This window comes from Arctopsyche grandis, chromosome 1 (assembly GCF_051622035.1).
Source record: "Arctopsyche grandis isolate Sample6627 chromosome 1, ASM5162203v2, whole genome shotgun sequence".
Taxonomy (NCBI): Eukaryota; Metazoa; Arthropoda; class Insecta; order Trichoptera; family Hydropsychidae; genus Arctopsyche; species Arctopsyche grandis.
Window position 1 is genome coordinate 11,953,696 of NC_135355.1, and position 17,176 is coordinate 11,970,871.

The following is a 17,176-nucleotide window of genomic DNA, read 5'->3' on the forward strand; positions in this document are numbered from 1 at the left end:
GTAAGTGCAGTATTGGCTGCTAGTCTATTCAGCATAGCTATCAGAATCAATAAATATAATTATCGCAAGAAATACCATTTTTGTGTTGGATCTAAATCGCTTTAATAAATTATATTTGTATTATGTATACATGTTAAATTATACAAAATATGGATCGTGTTTTTGTAAAAATATATGAAATAAAAAGATAGTATGTATAAATGAAATTAATATTTTATATAAATAAATTTTTATTAAAAAAAACCTTTATAAATCAAGATGAAAAAATACACATATCATGAATTCCTTCAGATGTGCGGAGCCTTCATCAATAAATGTATTTTTTTAACATTGAAATGTCTTTACTTTCATAGAATTTATTATTTATACAACATATCTCATTGCTAGATAAAAGGAAACACTTAAATTTATTGTTATTCTTAGGTTTAAAATTTATAAGCGATTATCACAAATGGTTATCATGGATCTGGCATTCTCAAAACTTTGTGTATCCATCGAACGTAGTTCGGCAATCGGGTGTATATTCCATATTTCCCTTTTTTTCCGCAACCATCACCAAAGCTAGTGATACCAAAAATTGTCCAAGGCTGACTCGGTACAGTGGGATCTTTGCAAAGCAGTGGACCTCCTGAATCTCCAGCACAAGAGTCCATCCTTCCTTTTCTATGGCCAGCACAGAACATATTGGAGGTAATATAATAGTCAATATACGTGTTTTTACAAATGTCGGTCGGCACAATGGGAACCTGCCAAAAAACATGACATCTTTTGAGCACCATTATCCAACATTAAATAAAACAATATAAAATTATCCAATGAATATTTACTTCTGCCTCATGGAGAATATCAGAACCATGAGCGTCAGTACTTCGTCGCTTTCCCCAACCGATTATAGTGCACATTCTGTTTACAGGCAATATTTGTCTGGGTTTTGGTAAACATGCAATTCCATGTCTATAGTGTCTAGCTAAAGTAGGAAGCCTAAGTAATATGAAAAGGCGTTATAAAAATTAGTACAAAATAATTTTTTTATTTCAGAAAAAAAAGTGTAAAAACCTTAGAAGAGCAACATCATTATCGACAGTATCAGGATCGTATCCAGGATGAACAGTGGTTTGCGTGATTCTCATTTCTGTTTCAGTTCCATCTCTATTTGCAAGATTGTGTTCGCCCAAACGAATATAGAGACGTTTTCTGATGCAATGAGCCGCCGTCAAGACCCACCTATTTGAAATCAGCGTACCTCCGCAAAATGCTTCCTAAGATTTTATATCAAAATTCATAAAATAATCAATCTTCTAGCCTTTTCAAGTTGTCTGTAAAAAGTATTACCTTATATTTATTGAGAACCGCTACTTGCCAAGGCCATTTTCCTTTAGGAGCTTGTCGTCCACCTATGATACGTGTCAACGACCAAGCGCTCTTCCTTGCTGTAAGATTTCTTCCGTTGTATAAAATTCCACATGAATTTGGAGCCAGTGAGTTTTGAATGTAGTTTGTATCATATATATCATTTCTGTTCCTGTTTGGAACTTCTTCGATAACAGTATCGACGAAAAACTCGCCATTGGCTGTAATAGTGATAATAATAATAGCATTATAGCAACTACACTATATAATAAAATACAATTTAGTAACCATAAAACAGTTAATTTACGATCGTTTCTATTAGTGTGAATCTTTTTATTGATCCAACGGTGGCAGTATGTTCCTTCAACGTAACAATAAGCCGTTTCTTTTATTATATCTTGAGTGCACAATTTCGGTCGTTTGCAAAACCTATACAGTATGAAATTGTATTGAAATAAACTGTTATAAATAATTTGTTTATATTTAATTAGTTAAACTAAACCTTCTTCTTTGGGTCGTACAACTTTGACTGCAAGGTGACCACCTAGTCCATTTGGTATACCATTTACTTGATTTGCTGGGAAGAATTCTTTTATTATTTTTCTGTAATCAAATTATTACGTGTAATAATTAAAATAAATATCAATGTACTATTAAATTTTTTTTTTTTCTTTTAGGGAAAATAAAACTTACTGGAACAATTTTAAATTTATATTTCCTATTGTCAATTAACCAATCTTGTTCTGATACAGAAACATTTTGACGAGTGATTGATTTAATTTCTTTAACTGGTCGATTTCTTTCCTTCCATCGTTTTCTTCCACATTTTGTACGTTTTCTTCCTCTTCTCTTTATAAATCGACATCTGTGATTTTTCAGGAAAAGTTTTATACCACTGAATAAACAATTTTTCAACCAAAATAATTGAAATTCTGTCATAATTTCTAACATAAAATTTACCTTTTTTCTTCAGTTTGAGTTGTATGTTCACACTTTTGCTTCAACTTGCACCTCCTTTTACGGGTTTGTACACAAGCGTTCTCTCTGCAATCACTCCAACGGCTCCACTTGCTCCACATAGTATACTTAGGTCTACTATTTATATCAATTTTGCTTACTTTAAAATCTATAATGACAAAAAACACACATACATAAAATGTTCACTAATGACATACAATATGGTATTTATTGATTGATTAGTTTCGCTTCGTTTGTTGCGAACATAATTTGAGTAGGTCGACCAAATGTCAACTTTGTATTCAAGTTAAACTATAAATTCAACACAAAATGTCACACTAAACTTTGCAATATAAGAACATACCTCCATTATTAAATGCGTTGCTCGAAGGCAGTAAAGTTGTAGGATTCTCACCTAATGTTGATTTTATACTTTCAGATAGTGACTCATTTTGATTCTGCAATTGAAAAGTGAACTTTGTGATTAAATTATATTAAGTCAAATGGTGAATGAATTCATAAATCAACATTTTATTATTAAAGAATGCAAATATGTACTGACAAATCAATAATAAACTTGACCTTCTACAATGTGTACTTAATATCAATTTACTATATTTGTATTTGCATGCAATTCATTAACGTAAGTGATGACTAGACAGATATCCTAACGTCATTCATTTAATATCAAATATTTCCGTTTTGTGTACTAAAACACTTCATTAATCTAATAACATGTTATTTGTACTATAATTTGATTTTGAACCACTTTAAATACATATTTATATAAAAGTTATATGATATAGAATTGAAACGTTATGTGTTCTTGGAAAATAAAAAATTCTGTATTTCATTAAACGAATGTATAGAAATAGCAGGGACCCGAACCGTAACCGAACCGAAAACCGCAATAAACGTGTTTTTTGCCAGAACGAAAACTGAAACCGAACTGATATTTTTTTGCGGTTCGTTTTTTCGGTTTGGTAAAATTAATATTCATATATATATATTTTTTGGGAATGATAGAATTAATACAAGAATGTATATTAAAAATATGTTTTTGAAACTTTTAGAAAAATATAATATCGATATCAAACAAGTCTACTCTGTTACATCAGATAATGGAGCTAATATGATCAAGTTTGTCAATTTGTTAGAAACCGAATATTAATTATGAAAGAGATTATCAAGCAAATATGCTACCTTCCATTGAGGACTGTTCTTTCCCACTCATCGGAATACAATATGTAGCACATACTTTACAATTAGCAATCAAAGATTCTATTAACGATTCCAATTTAAACTACAAAACTTAAAAACATTGTAGATACACCCATACCTGTAAAAATTAATTTCTAGAATAAAACAAACTACTAGAAACTTTGTATACTATTGTGGCACTTTTGTTCCTAAAAGCAGGGCCCGAGTAAAATTTAATAAATATTAAGCCTAGAGAAAGCCAATTAAGTGTGAATAAAAAAATGTTGCTACATCAGAATCCACCCTCTATTCTGCAGTGCACCACCGGCAAGCTGCACACGCTAGGAAATATTCTCCTTTGGAATTTTTATTAGGTTGTGACTATTTGTAGATACAGTATCGACGAATTATTGACTATTTGTAGGTACAGTACATATGAAATCTTTTCTTGACTTGATATTTTGGGAGTTCATATACTTAGGAGTAAATTTATAAATCAAATATTACAATAATAAATCAAGTTTATTTATTTCATAAAAGACAGTTTACAAAAATCTATTTATGTGCTTAAATAATAGAACGAAAAAAAATAACGGTTCGGGTCCCTGATAAATAGTTTAGTTTAAAAATATGGAAATGTATTTTTACTTGATTTAAATTTTTAAAAAATCACACGAAATGAATAAAAGAGAATTATGAAATTATAGCGATTTTAATCATTTATATTAATATAATTGCTTTTCGTATAAAAATGTCATACTAAAGAAATACATACATATCTGTGCCACACAAGTAAAACCAATTTTAATTTTAAACATTTCATAAAAATATTATAAATCATTCAATTTTAAGTAAAAATTAAAACGGATATAGGAAGTGTGTACACTTAAATATATGGATGTATGTATGTACATAGGGGTTTCAAAAAACCACCCGAAAGAAAAAGCCGGTGTTCGGTTTTGTTACAAATAAAAAGCCGGTTGACCGACTTTCACCAGTTTCAGAAAATTAAGATTATTTGGAAGTTTTAAATTTTTATGTCGAAAAAAATATTGTAAATATATATTTTATTTTGCAAAAAAATAATTGCTTATAAATTAAATTGAGCTATAACATTATGAACTTTCATAAGATCATTATTAAAAATATATATTGTTATTACAAATATCACAGCCGTAAAATGGCAGATCCTGAATACGCACAAATAATTAAATGATTTAAATCAGCTACTATCAAGAAAAATAACGCGCAAAAACTACAAATTATGGAAAAGACAATTTGCCGAAATTCTGAAATGCTTTGTGTAGGTTGTTGAAACTACTTTCAATAATATTTTATTGGCTTATGACTTTGTCCATTACTATATCTTAAAGCCACTGCTAAGTGCCATACCTTTTTTTTTGTTGTTCAAAGAAAGTTTGAATCCAACACACATTTTTATGATCTTTCATAGAAATTTTAAATTCATAATTGTTAGTTTTGAGGGAAAATAACATCAATTACAGGAAACCTTAAAAGCCGATTTATCGAGCCAAAAAAGCCGGTTTTCAGTTTTTTGAAAGATGGTCAAAAAGCCGGTTTTTCGGTTTCGATTTAAGCCCGCTTGAAAGCCCTAGCATATACATAACAGTTGGGCTGAAAAGTTCGTAGGCTAGCATAGAAAAAATCTTTTTTTTGTTAGAATTTGATTTTATTATTCAATATAGTTGCCTTCGAGGGCGATACAACGATTATAGCGGTCATACAATTTTTCGATACCATTTTTATAGTACGATTTGTCTTTAGCCTCAAAATAGGCTTCAGTTTCAGCGATTACCTCTTCATCGGCACAAAATTTCTGACCAGCGAGCATCCTCTTGAGGTCTGAGAACAGGAAAAAGTCGCTGGGGGCCAGATCTGGAGAATACGGTGGATGCAGAAGCAATTCGAAGCCCAATTCATGCAATTTTGCCATCGTTTACATTGATTTGTGACACGGTGCATTGTCTTGATGAAACAGCACTTTCTTCTTCTTCAAATGGGGCCGTTTTTCCGCGATTTCGTCCTTCAAACGCTCCAATAACGCTACGTAATAGTCGCTGTTTATGGTTTTTCCCTTTTTAAGATAGTCGATGAATATTATACCATGCGCATCCCAAAATACTGATGCCATAACCTTGCCAGCCAACTTTTGCGTCTTTCCACGCTTTGGAGTCACTTCATCACGTGCAGTCCACTCGGCTGACTGTCGATTGGACTCCGGTGTGAAATGATGGAGCCATGTTTCATCCATTGTCACATATCGACGCAAAAATTCGGGTTTATTACAATTGAACAGCTCCAAACACTGCTCAGAATCATCAATTCGTTGTTGTTTTTGGTCGATTGTGAGCTCGCGCGGCACCCACTTTGAACAGAGCTTTCGCATACCCAAATATTCATTCACGATATGTCCAACACGTTCCTTTGATATCTTTAGGGTCTCAGCTATCTCAATCAATTTCACTTTACGGTTATCCAAAATTATTTTGTGGACTTTTTTGATGTTTCCGTCGGTAACAGCCTCTTTGGGGCGTCCACTGCGTGCATCGTCCTCGGTTCTCATTTCGCCTCATTTAAACTTAGCAAACCACTTCTCAACGGTTGATTTTCCTGGTGCAAGGTCCGAATAATGTTTATCAAGCCAAACCTTGGCTTCAATAGTATTTTTTTTCGCCGAAAAACAATGCTTTATTAACACACGAAATTCCTTTTTATCCATTTTTTCAAACTAATAAAAGTTGCTTCACTCAAAATGCTATAACTCACAAACTAATAGTACGACAGCTGTCAAATTTATACACGTGTCTTTTTAAGGTTAGGGCTAACTAAAAATCATATGGATTTAATACTAGTAGCGCTATCTATGTGTCAGCCTACGAACTTTTCAGCCCACCTAATACATATGTAGATAATATGTGATTTTTTTATACATTAATATGTATGTACTTATACTGTCGCAAGTTATTATGATTTAAGTTTACAATTTCATTCTAAGAATTATATATATTATGAAAAAATTAGAAGAAAATATACATATGTATATTCATGATTCATGGATATATGTATTGGCCAGCTGCCACTAGTCATGAATGCTGTATCTCTAGCGCACAGTCCAAGTTGCTCGGAAACATTGCTCACACACATGCAACTATGGACTGTGCGATAGAGATACAGCATTTGACCAGCCGCCACTGGTCATGACTATGAATAATCTTCGGCGTTGGCTGGGTGCTTGGATTTTCATTTGACGAGCACCCAGCCAACGCCGAAGATTATTCATAACTAAGCTTCGGCGCGACAGTGCTATTTTCCAGAAAAGAGGGTTTGCCTATTATCAACCTATAAAGCTAGAGAGCAAAAAAAAGGTTAAAAATAGAAATTGACAATAGTGAACCCATTTTGCACGCTAAACGCCGATCTCTGGTCATAACCAGAGATCCTATTGACCTTTTTTTGCTCTCTATCTTTGTAGGTTGACAATAGGCAAACTATCTTTCCTGGAGAATAGCAGTGTCGCGCCGAAGCTGTCATGACTAAAGAGCGGACCAACTTTGCGCCGTTCATTGTTCATTGTTAGTCGTACTTTGTTCATTTTTATGATGAACCTTTTTTATGCTCTCTAGCTTTGTAGTTTGCCCTGTTTCCTGGAAAAATCACGCTTCCGGTCCTACCTCTAGACATGACTCAACATTGCAACGTATAACTAAATTTTTTTCATCTTCATCTTAATTTTTTTCGGTTCGTTAATAGAAAAAAGTTGCTCGATATCAAGAAACGAATCACAAACGCAAATCATGATTGATCGATTGAAAATACATTCCCGTGTTATTGAATGCAGTTCTTGTTGTGAATATACATATATGTACACATGTATGTTGTTAGTCCGATGTCGACAATTTGCAATTCATCAAATAAAAAAAACTGAATCCAATCTATCGTTTGGTGCCATATTCATTCATGGCAATCATGCAAATTGATTTTTTACGAGTTTTCGAAACGGGTCAATAACTCTACGCGAGTACTTATGCCGACGTATTGTATGTAGTTGATCGATTCAATCACATTGTGACTAATTCGTCACGAAGGGACATAAAAAAGTTTGACAACCATTTGCAACACACCGCAACCACATACAAACATACATACATATATTCATGAATATGTTTAATATGTTACACAATACAATTTAACGTTTTGCACATGGATGAAACTACGTGGTTAATTAGCCCTGTAAAAAAATTATTAACATTTACATAAATTAAGTACTTTAACTATTACTTATACATTCATTCAACATATGTAACTTGTGGGTCTACGTGACGAGACAGAATGTTAAATGACAGAAAACGCAAACATCGGAAGACAAAGATCGAAAATCGAAAGATCTTAAGTCGAAAGATCAAAAAAAAGGTGCATGGTAAACGGTACATACTCTTAATTTGCGCGAGCAGGATACAACAGGAACAAGAGGAACAGGCTTTTCCTCCCGTATTAATGTGCGCGCGCAAATATACAAATCTTGAAAATTCAATGAACTCGTAAATTTTGATTAACGATTTTCAAGATTATGTCGACGATAGCGATTTATCAAAAAATCGAATTCCGAAAAGTATCTAAGAAGGTAAGAAAATAACTAACTTTTGCTGTTACCTCTACAGCAGCTAATAGGGTATTTAGTTTAATGTATAATATTCCTAATGATCAAAGAAATTGTTTAACTGTAGATAACATATCCCACTTAAGGTCTGACCGCACTATGCGTCTGCGACACGAACGGCAGCTTGCGGCCAAATATTGTTTGTATGAAATTGTATGAGATATAACGCACTACGCGTCACGCGACAGAGTTGCCTTTTGTATCAACTTTACCGTGTTGTGTCGTGCTGCAGCAGTCGACGGCCGTATAGTGCGGGCAGACCTTTAATGACTATTAAACTTCTTGGAAAGTCACTTTCTGAATTCGATGCAAAGCCATTTGTTGAATTGTGGTTATGTCAGGGGCATCAAACTGCTGATGAGTGATGAATCATCACTCATCATCAGTGATGATACTATGTACATAAAATAAGAAAAATCCCATTTTCTGTGTATTAAAATTAGCGACGTAAAAAATCGAATTACACTATTGAATTCAAATTTAACAGGTAGTGGATTTATATTATACAAATAAGCATTTGAAATATTATAACATTCAAGTAATATATAAGAAAAAATTTCATCCAAGTCACTATTACGTAAAAAATGAAATTTATATTTATTTAAATTTTCACATAATAGTGCCTTGGACGAAAAAAAATTATATGTATATATGTATACATATATATGAATTGAAAAAAAATTGGAAACCCGTTGTTTCAAAATTGGGGTGACACCACTGCTTGTATGCATAATATAATTTAATTTATCACCTATTACATAATATTTACATTAAGTAAATATAATTTAATCCACGTATTCCCAATGAATTGTTATTCATAGTAAAATATTGAAAATCACCAATCCAAGAAGTGTTATTATGCAATATTGCAACGCACAATATTGTGCAACCAAATATGTACACGTTGGAGACAATCAATCGTATGGCTTAACAAGTCAAATCCGAGCCTCAGACATATTTTGAATTAATTCGATAATTGTTTTCACAGCTGTTCTCGTAATCGAACAACGTGAGGTCTTAAATTAAGAGCAACGATTGATTTATAAAATTGGTTTAATACTTTAGTATCGATTAAATCATAAATTATGATGAAAATTAGCAAGAAAAATATTAGAAAAATTATGATCTTACTTTGATACTTATATATTTAGTAATGATTTTATTGCTACATTTGTAAATTAAAACTTACAGCCAGCCCCGTAAAGAGATCATCTATGTACATATATATAAAGAGTAAAATACATATAATTTTATTTGAAGAATGAACAAATAGAGTTCATAAACATTACGTTTGAAGAAGGAACATTTTTAACAATACTGTTGCGTAGGGGTGGGTGGAGGATCCAAGTAAAAGGCCAACAGTCGTTTCACAGCATTTATTGATGATTAAGGAGATACACGCACTGGCAGTGCTCAGTCCAGAATGACATGATATCGCCTACGTACCGCCTTATAAGGGGTCGATCTCTCAGGACGTCTAATCTGTTTACCTGTTGTATAGTATATATATATATTCGGATATGTATTTCTACGACATTGGGTCTCCCCGTACCGATTCTGAGAAAAGCCTAATAACGGTAATTTTTTAGCCTAAATGCACTTAGAGTCCAGATATAATCCTAGAAGTAAGTGCAAGCACTTAGTTAATCCGATAACAGATATCCGTTGGTCTAAGTGCAAGCACTTAGTTAATCCGATAACAGATAACCATTGAACGGTCACATAGTCTCTGGGATTATATTCGTTTAATCCGCGGCGTACGTAACAATACAATAGAAAAGAGGAGTCGCCGGTTAAGTGCATTAAGTGCAGGGATTATCCTCCGCCTAAAGTGCAGTCGGAAGTGGACAATGGAGATCCCCGAATTGGCTTAACGGGACGCACTAAGTGGCGGGTAGAATTCTCAGAACTGAGCGCAAAAGCGTGAGACTGTGCATGCCTGAGACCGTGATACCGTACGTGCCTAAACAATAGATAAACATTCGGATCGAGGAAGCTGTGGTGAGGAACCTGTCCTTTAAAAAGGGGTACTTAGGCCATATCAGATTATTCTGGGACGAGCGCTGACTGCGCGTGGACCTCCTTAATCACCCAATAAATGCTGTGAAGCGACCGCTGCACTCTGTGAGGTGGACTAATTGCCAGCAGCATAGCTCGGTCGTTAAGCTTCTGCTTAGCGTCGAGAAGCGTCGGGTTCGATCCCGTGAGCTGACCTCGACTGAAAATAATTTTTGTGATTATATCTGTAGTGATGCTGGTCAGACCTGGATATTTGTGACTTCAGGTTCATCGTTTCCTATCAGAGTTTGCTAATTTTCTCTGATTTCATTGTTTCGATGGTTCCCGGTAAAATTGGCTAAATATCCTTCCTACCTACTATGTCACCACTATTTGAGATTGATTGATTGATTAATGTACAATAAAATTTATGTAAAATTCATAGATGTCTCGTTAATTTTCAAGTTTTCAGTAAATGCTGCATTATTTGTAATTGGCCAGGAAGGTGCATTGGGGTTACCTGTAAGGCCTTCCTGATATATATGTAAAAAATAAATATGTCTCGTTAATTTGAGAGTTTTTCAGTGTCTCGTAATTCAGTGACTTGTATAATAAAAAAAAATGTTGCAATGTTTGTAATTGGCCAGGAAGGCGCATTGGGTTGACCTGTAAGGCCTTCCTAGTATATGTACATATATGTATGTTAAAAATAAATAAATAAAAAAAAATCTCGCTTGCACCAACGCTATCTGCGTGTATAGAGACGGACACCAACGAAAGCCTTTCTAACGCAATTACCGCTCGAGTTAGTACATTTAGATAAAAAAAAAAATAGAAAACCAATTCTTATAAACGTGGTGAAATAAAAAAACTGGCCAAATAAACGCATAATAGCATGAAAAAAAAATATATATTTTTGACTTTTAAAATTCGCTAGATTATTAATTATAAGTATTTTAAAGCAATGAAATATTACAATCAATAGGAAAAGCATCTGACTATTGATTCCAATACTCATTTTGAATGCAGCAATACTAGATTTTGAGTTTAAGACCGCAAAAGCCACAAAACTGTAAAAATTGCATATCTTGTAAACTAAAGCGAACCAACAAAAATCATTATCATATTCGAATTTAGTGGGTCAAACTTAGATTGATAAGTCTCCGCTCTGGTAATTTTTTTTGTTGCTCAGTGTAATTAATAACTAATAATTTTCAATCTTCCATGTTTTATGTCAGCTCATATAGAATTGAATATGTATTTATAAGCAAAATCGCGTGTTGGTTATTTCGGATTTTGCGAGTGTTGTTAGAATAACATTTAACGCCCAATTGAGTTATCTGGTGGAGTGGTTCTCACGCTGTCAGGATACACCAATCAGGTATCATAAAAGAATAAGAGAGGGTACACATCAGGAACGACTGATGCTGCAGGCGATTTGCTGATGATTTCTCGTATCTTCGGCACAGAGTGGCCCAAAGGTATCGCCGATTAAAACGCAGATGGACAGGTATATACGGTTCTAACTTATAGGACATTTCATCGTGTATGTATGTACGTCACACTTACTGCAATGCCTTCCCACGTATGTATGTATGTACATATAATACAAAGCAGAGAATGAGATCTTGCAATATAGTGATAATAAAAGAAGTAAAATTGCAACATTTAAAAAAATAAACATACAACTTGATCCCAAAGACATTAAAATTCAACTTATAAATCAAATGAAAAAAAACCAATCAAATAACATAATTTCTCTTTTGATTATATGGTGCCTATGTAGACCCACGTTTGGAATATCAGTTGCAAAATGCGTCACCGAGGCTGATTTCTCATTGTTTTTTATATAGTTTTATATAATTCATCCAGATCAGAGCAATGCTATTCAGTGGCACACCCAATAGGGCGCAATGGGCCTTTCCCCCCCTCCCCCCCATTCTCTTCGCAAAATAAAAGAAGAATTAATAGAAATCTTACCAAAAAACCACGATCAAAGTCATTCAACATATTTACAATAAAAAAGAAAGGTTAATAAATTACATTAAAATTGCAAAAAATCTCCCCCTTCTCTCCTGCCCAAAATTATACCCTAGGTGCGCCATTATTACCATGTTTAACCCTTTGAATGCTGACCAACGCCGATCGGCGTTTTGCTGACAAGTCCATGGGCCTGCAAAACACCGATAGGCGTTGTATATTCAGCATGTACAAAGTAAACAAGAATACTACCTGCTAAAGCCTTTAAAGGTAGCATTAAACATGGGTCGTGCAATCCGTGTCATTCATTTGTCAACGTTTATAAAGACTCGTTCACACCGGAATTTCTGAATTTATAACCATTGCAGTATTACCCGATGGAAATCCCTAACTGCTGAGTATTTTAGATTGTGGCTTGGCATTTAGATTGTGAGCATTACATTTTAATAACAATGAAGAAGATGCAACTAGTTTTGGAAAAATACATTCATTAATAAACTTCTTTTGTTTATTATATATTGTTGCAAGATACATACATATATTAGAGAGTCTAAACACACCTTTACAACAATCGAAATCATCAGCGGTAGTTATCTAGGGTAGCGATTTAAGGTTTGTTTGGATTAGCTACAATTTTTATACCTGCTTTCTATTGGATTTCTATATAGTTCTAGTTGGAAATGTTGGCGAAATTTTCAGCGTGGCGGCCTTCAACAGAAAAGACGTCAAAGGGATAACTACCGTGAGATTGTATCAAATTTGGCAGATCTAGATAAAAAAAACCGTAGATTTGCAAACAACAAACATTCATCTTTATACATACATACATAATAGTAGATAGAATATGCATCAGTATGGATAGGTTGGTACTATTGAATATTCAGCATTGGTATGTCTATAAGTTTGATTATATAAAATTAAATTACTTTATGTGTATCAAATTTGTAAAAACTTTAGATTGCGAATGCGAAGTAGGCCACCGATGACAGATATATTACATATACACATTTTTATGTAGGTACATATATAGAGATGATAGCTCAATGACCTTGTGCACATAAAGACAAAGTTTTAATTCGATAAAGACTATTGCTAGGTTAAAGTTTAACACTGCTATTACGTTTGGAGATTATTGTATCGTAAGCCTGTCACTTATCCCAAACCAAATTTGACTTCAGAATCATTATTGATTATAAACACAGTTAGAAACGACGCGAGAAAAAATAAAAAGCCGTTCAACATGTCGATCATTTTATTGGATAAACTTTTTTTATTCGTTATACGTTGTTGATTGATTTATGACGTTGGGCACCCGCCGTTCTATCATCACGACTTTTTATCATAATTTTATTTAAATTTTCTGTTTAGTTTTATCCTGCAAACTTTGCCGTACATACAATGTATACATAGATTATGTATTCGCTTGTTACGTATGATACATACATACTATTCTACGCCTCTGAATTGACTTATTTACGATTGGACACTGAATATTTGGGTCACAACCTTGTGCCACAGAGGTAAAGAGGAAGCGGCAACTCTCAAATATGTGAAAAGAACAAAAAGGAAGACACATATTAAATTATAAGTGATTGTTGCACACTACGATGACCTAATTTGTATGTGTACATAAATATAAACTTTTAAAATGGAATCATCTATTTTGCATTTCTTTGTGATTATACATACATACATATATCTATGTTTAGTTATTGATATTTCTAAATGCATCATCGTTCGTGCATTTAGAAATATCAATTTCTTACGTGATGTTTTGCAATCGTAACGTATAAGGGCACATTAACGCCATCTCAAATATCTATTGTACATAAAAGGTTACAGAATTCAAACCTTTCGTATCCAATTTTAGACAAAAATTTTGAAAGCTGGTCCTATATAACATTCTACATATATACGTAAGTAATAGAACAAAGTTTATCGCACGTGCGACGAACTGGAACGAAACGTCGATAAAACAACATTTCAACAGTATTGTAAGTTAAAGTGTAACTTGGGTATTACAAATTATAATATATCAAAATTTAAGTTATGGGTCGTCAATAAAAATAAACTTACCGAGACTAGGGTCTTTTTCTGACTGTTTAAAAACCTAATAATAATAAAAAGGTGTGTTTCGTGGATAAACATTGACAGTACGGAAGACCGGTTACTCATATTCCTTCTACCTGTCAGTCTGCTTTCAAAATCTGAACAAAGAACCTTTTATTATTGTTTATTTGCTCGGACACAAATAAGATGTTATACCTTGATTTATGGAACGGTTTTAGGGTTTGTTATTATTTTTTTTCATCCGTAAGCACAAGAGAATTGTTGAACAAGAAATGATAAAAGTGGCGCCTGTTCGCATGTTGTACACTTTTTTTTCGATGACAATTCTATGAAAGTTTTCAAAATTTTCTTAAAAGATAAGAGAAAATCTAGGTAAAAAAGTCAGAAATATTAATATAACACATTATAATTTGGAATGTTTATAGTTTTTTTTTCGTTTTATACAATTAAAAGATAAATTAAGCCATTGAATGTTGAAAACAAAAATCAATGAAACAGAATCAAGCACAAGATTTTAAAAATGTAATTTTTTTTGCATTATATTTAACACGAAACGTGACAATTGAGTCTGAATCTAAAAAGTTTTTGAAAGGTGTGAAGGTTGTTTTAAATTTGCAAAAAAAATAATACGTTAAAATCATCGCTCGAAACATCAAGGACTTGTCCGGGTGAACGAATTTGGCAGTAATGCTAATAATCAACACCGTAACGACACTTGTTATTGATTGAGAAACCACATTGGGATTAGTAACAGTTAAGATAAAATCAAAAATAAAATTAAAGTATTCCAGACAAAACTTTCTTACAAATGTATGTATGTATGCATATGTACCTCTGTTTACATACGAGTATGTGAAGATTTCGTCGTAGAATAGTTTATTTTAGGAACTAGAAACGGAATCTGTGGCATTAAAAAAAAACAAACAGTAACTCCTCAGACTTTGGAACAATAAACAGACCGTAATTTTGAAGGCACTGAAGGATTCGATCAGTCAGCATCCCATTTCGACAGACCGTGGATGATATCTCTGGTTCAAATCCGTCTCAATCCCTCGTCTACTTTTGCCAGTGTTTCTTGACCTGGAAATGGCCTTGAGTTTCGGGTCATTTAATCGCCAATAGTCCGACAACTTCTTAGTGCGACAGTGTTTAAGATTCGATTGTTTGAACTTGAAGCAAGACAGAAGCGTATTGGGATTACATATAATGACGATGTCACCGGAGCCTGAGGGGGCCATGTATTGTTCAAAGGTTGTAAATGCATTGTTAAAGGTTTGCCGAACAATGGATAGCACTGTAACCAGTGGCGGACTGGGACTGAAATCAGTGCATGCCAGGAGTCAAAGGGGGCCCCCACCCAGGGTTAAAAAAATTTGTCCCCCCCCTCATATAACAAAATTTTCTTCTTTCCATCACGCTAAAAATCAAGGGCAAAAAATAAATAAAATTTTCAAAAATGGGAATAAACAAATTTAGGTACAAGAAAAATGGCAAAAGCAAAATAGATCCATAAATTACATTGTATATTTCGTTTTAATCCTTGTCATATAATGGATCATAAAAGAATGCGGCATAAAAGCGGCTTTCACTTTCGGTAGAAAACAATCAGGGACGTCATTTCAGCTTTTTCTTGGGGGGCAGGCAAAGATTGGTTAAATTGAATTTTTTTTCAAAAAATCTTTTTTATATCGGAATAAAAATGGAAAATATAATATATGAAAAAATTAAGCTTATTTTTGAAAGAATAATTATAAAAAAATATTATGTAAAAAGCCAAAAAAGCGCCGCAGGCGAAAATTTTTTTCCAAAAATCTTCACATGGTTGACAAAAATCGACCATCAAAATGTATCACTATATCAAAAAATATACGTACATTCGGAAAAATAAACGATACACATCTGTTTTTGAGACAAAATAAAGTAAAGGGGACCTTTCTAACGATTCGCTCCATGGGATGAACAATTTCTAAGAATGTTACTAATGGCATACCACTTAAAAACCAAAATATACTTGCTTCAAAATAATAAAATCTTTTTTTTTCAAAGCACATAGCAGCGATTATTTTATTAGTTACCCAAAAGTAACATATGTACATAAGAAATAAACGCAGCATTCATAGATCCATAGTATCTCATTAATCATTAAATCCATAATATTTTCTAAATTCACACTATTCCTTAATTTAGGGGGGCGAGTGCCCCCCCAAATTACGTCCCTGAAAACAAAAAATGTATAAAATTTTCAATTAATGTTAATCGAAAATCAGGATTTTGGGGAGGGGGCCCCTATCCTATGTTTCTATATACATGGATTTGTCTAGATTAGGAATAGATTTAATATTCGGAAACTGTTTAAAATTGTGTATTTAAATCTTACTATATCGTCGAAGTATAATCAAATGTTATTTTGAAAGTATGTATGAAGTAAATTTAAATCGCTGGTTGATGATGAATCGTCCTATCAAAATTGTTTTAAGCAATTCAGTTTATATTATTCAGGAAAATTTGTTTATTCCCATTTTTATTTCAGTAGGTAGTTGTTACATAGGTATTGGTATATGCATAATATTGAGGTTGGAAATGGGCCCGGTAAAAGGGCCCACGCAAATGTTGAAACTTACATTTCGAGCCTAATAAAAAAAGTTAACCGATCCTTGGGCTGTTAAAGCAGGCATTAGTTGTTTGTGTATATCGTAAGAAATTTGTTTTGTTGAAATACCCAAACTCTAGGTTCCAAAGTGCAATATCCTATAAATTTTTACACACGTGAAATAGTTAAATTAAAAAGTTATTTAATTTTACTGAGGGCCCATATTTTCTAATGGATAGTGGGGCCCACATGCCATCGGGCATGTACGCTTGTATGGCCAGTCCGCCACTGACTGTAACTATCCTACACCTAATAATGACGATGTCATACGAGAAATGATTTATTACCAGACT

General features: G+C 33.3%; 1 protein-coding gene across 1 annotated transcript in view; it reads right to left on the reverse strand.

Annotated features, from left to right (window-relative positions):
* Positions 1-215: 215 nt before the first annotated feature.
* The window catches only part of LOC143910998 (uncharacterized), a 29,543-nt gene continuing 12,582 nt past the window's right edge, over positions 216-17,176 (reverse strand). Inside the window, exons 3-11 of the mRNA XM_077429681.1 lie at positions 2,672-2,765; positions 2,311-2,476; positions 2,044-2,215; positions 1,853-1,953; positions 1,658-1,779; positions 1,333-1,571; positions 1,057-1,259; positions 828-981; positions 216-746 (exon numbers count right to left, since the gene is read on the reverse strand). Of these exons, the coding sequence (XP_077285807.1) occupies positions 459-746; positions 828-981; positions 1,057-1,259; positions 1,333-1,571; positions 1,658-1,779; positions 1,853-1,953; positions 2,044-2,215; positions 2,311-2,476; positions 2,672-2,765 (1,539 nt within the window). The 3' untranslated portion in view covers positions 216-458. The remainder of the gene's footprint in view (positions 747-827; positions 982-1,056; positions 1,260-1,332; positions 1,572-1,657; positions 1,780-1,852; positions 1,954-2,043; positions 2,216-2,310; positions 2,477-2,671; positions 2,766-17,176) is intronic.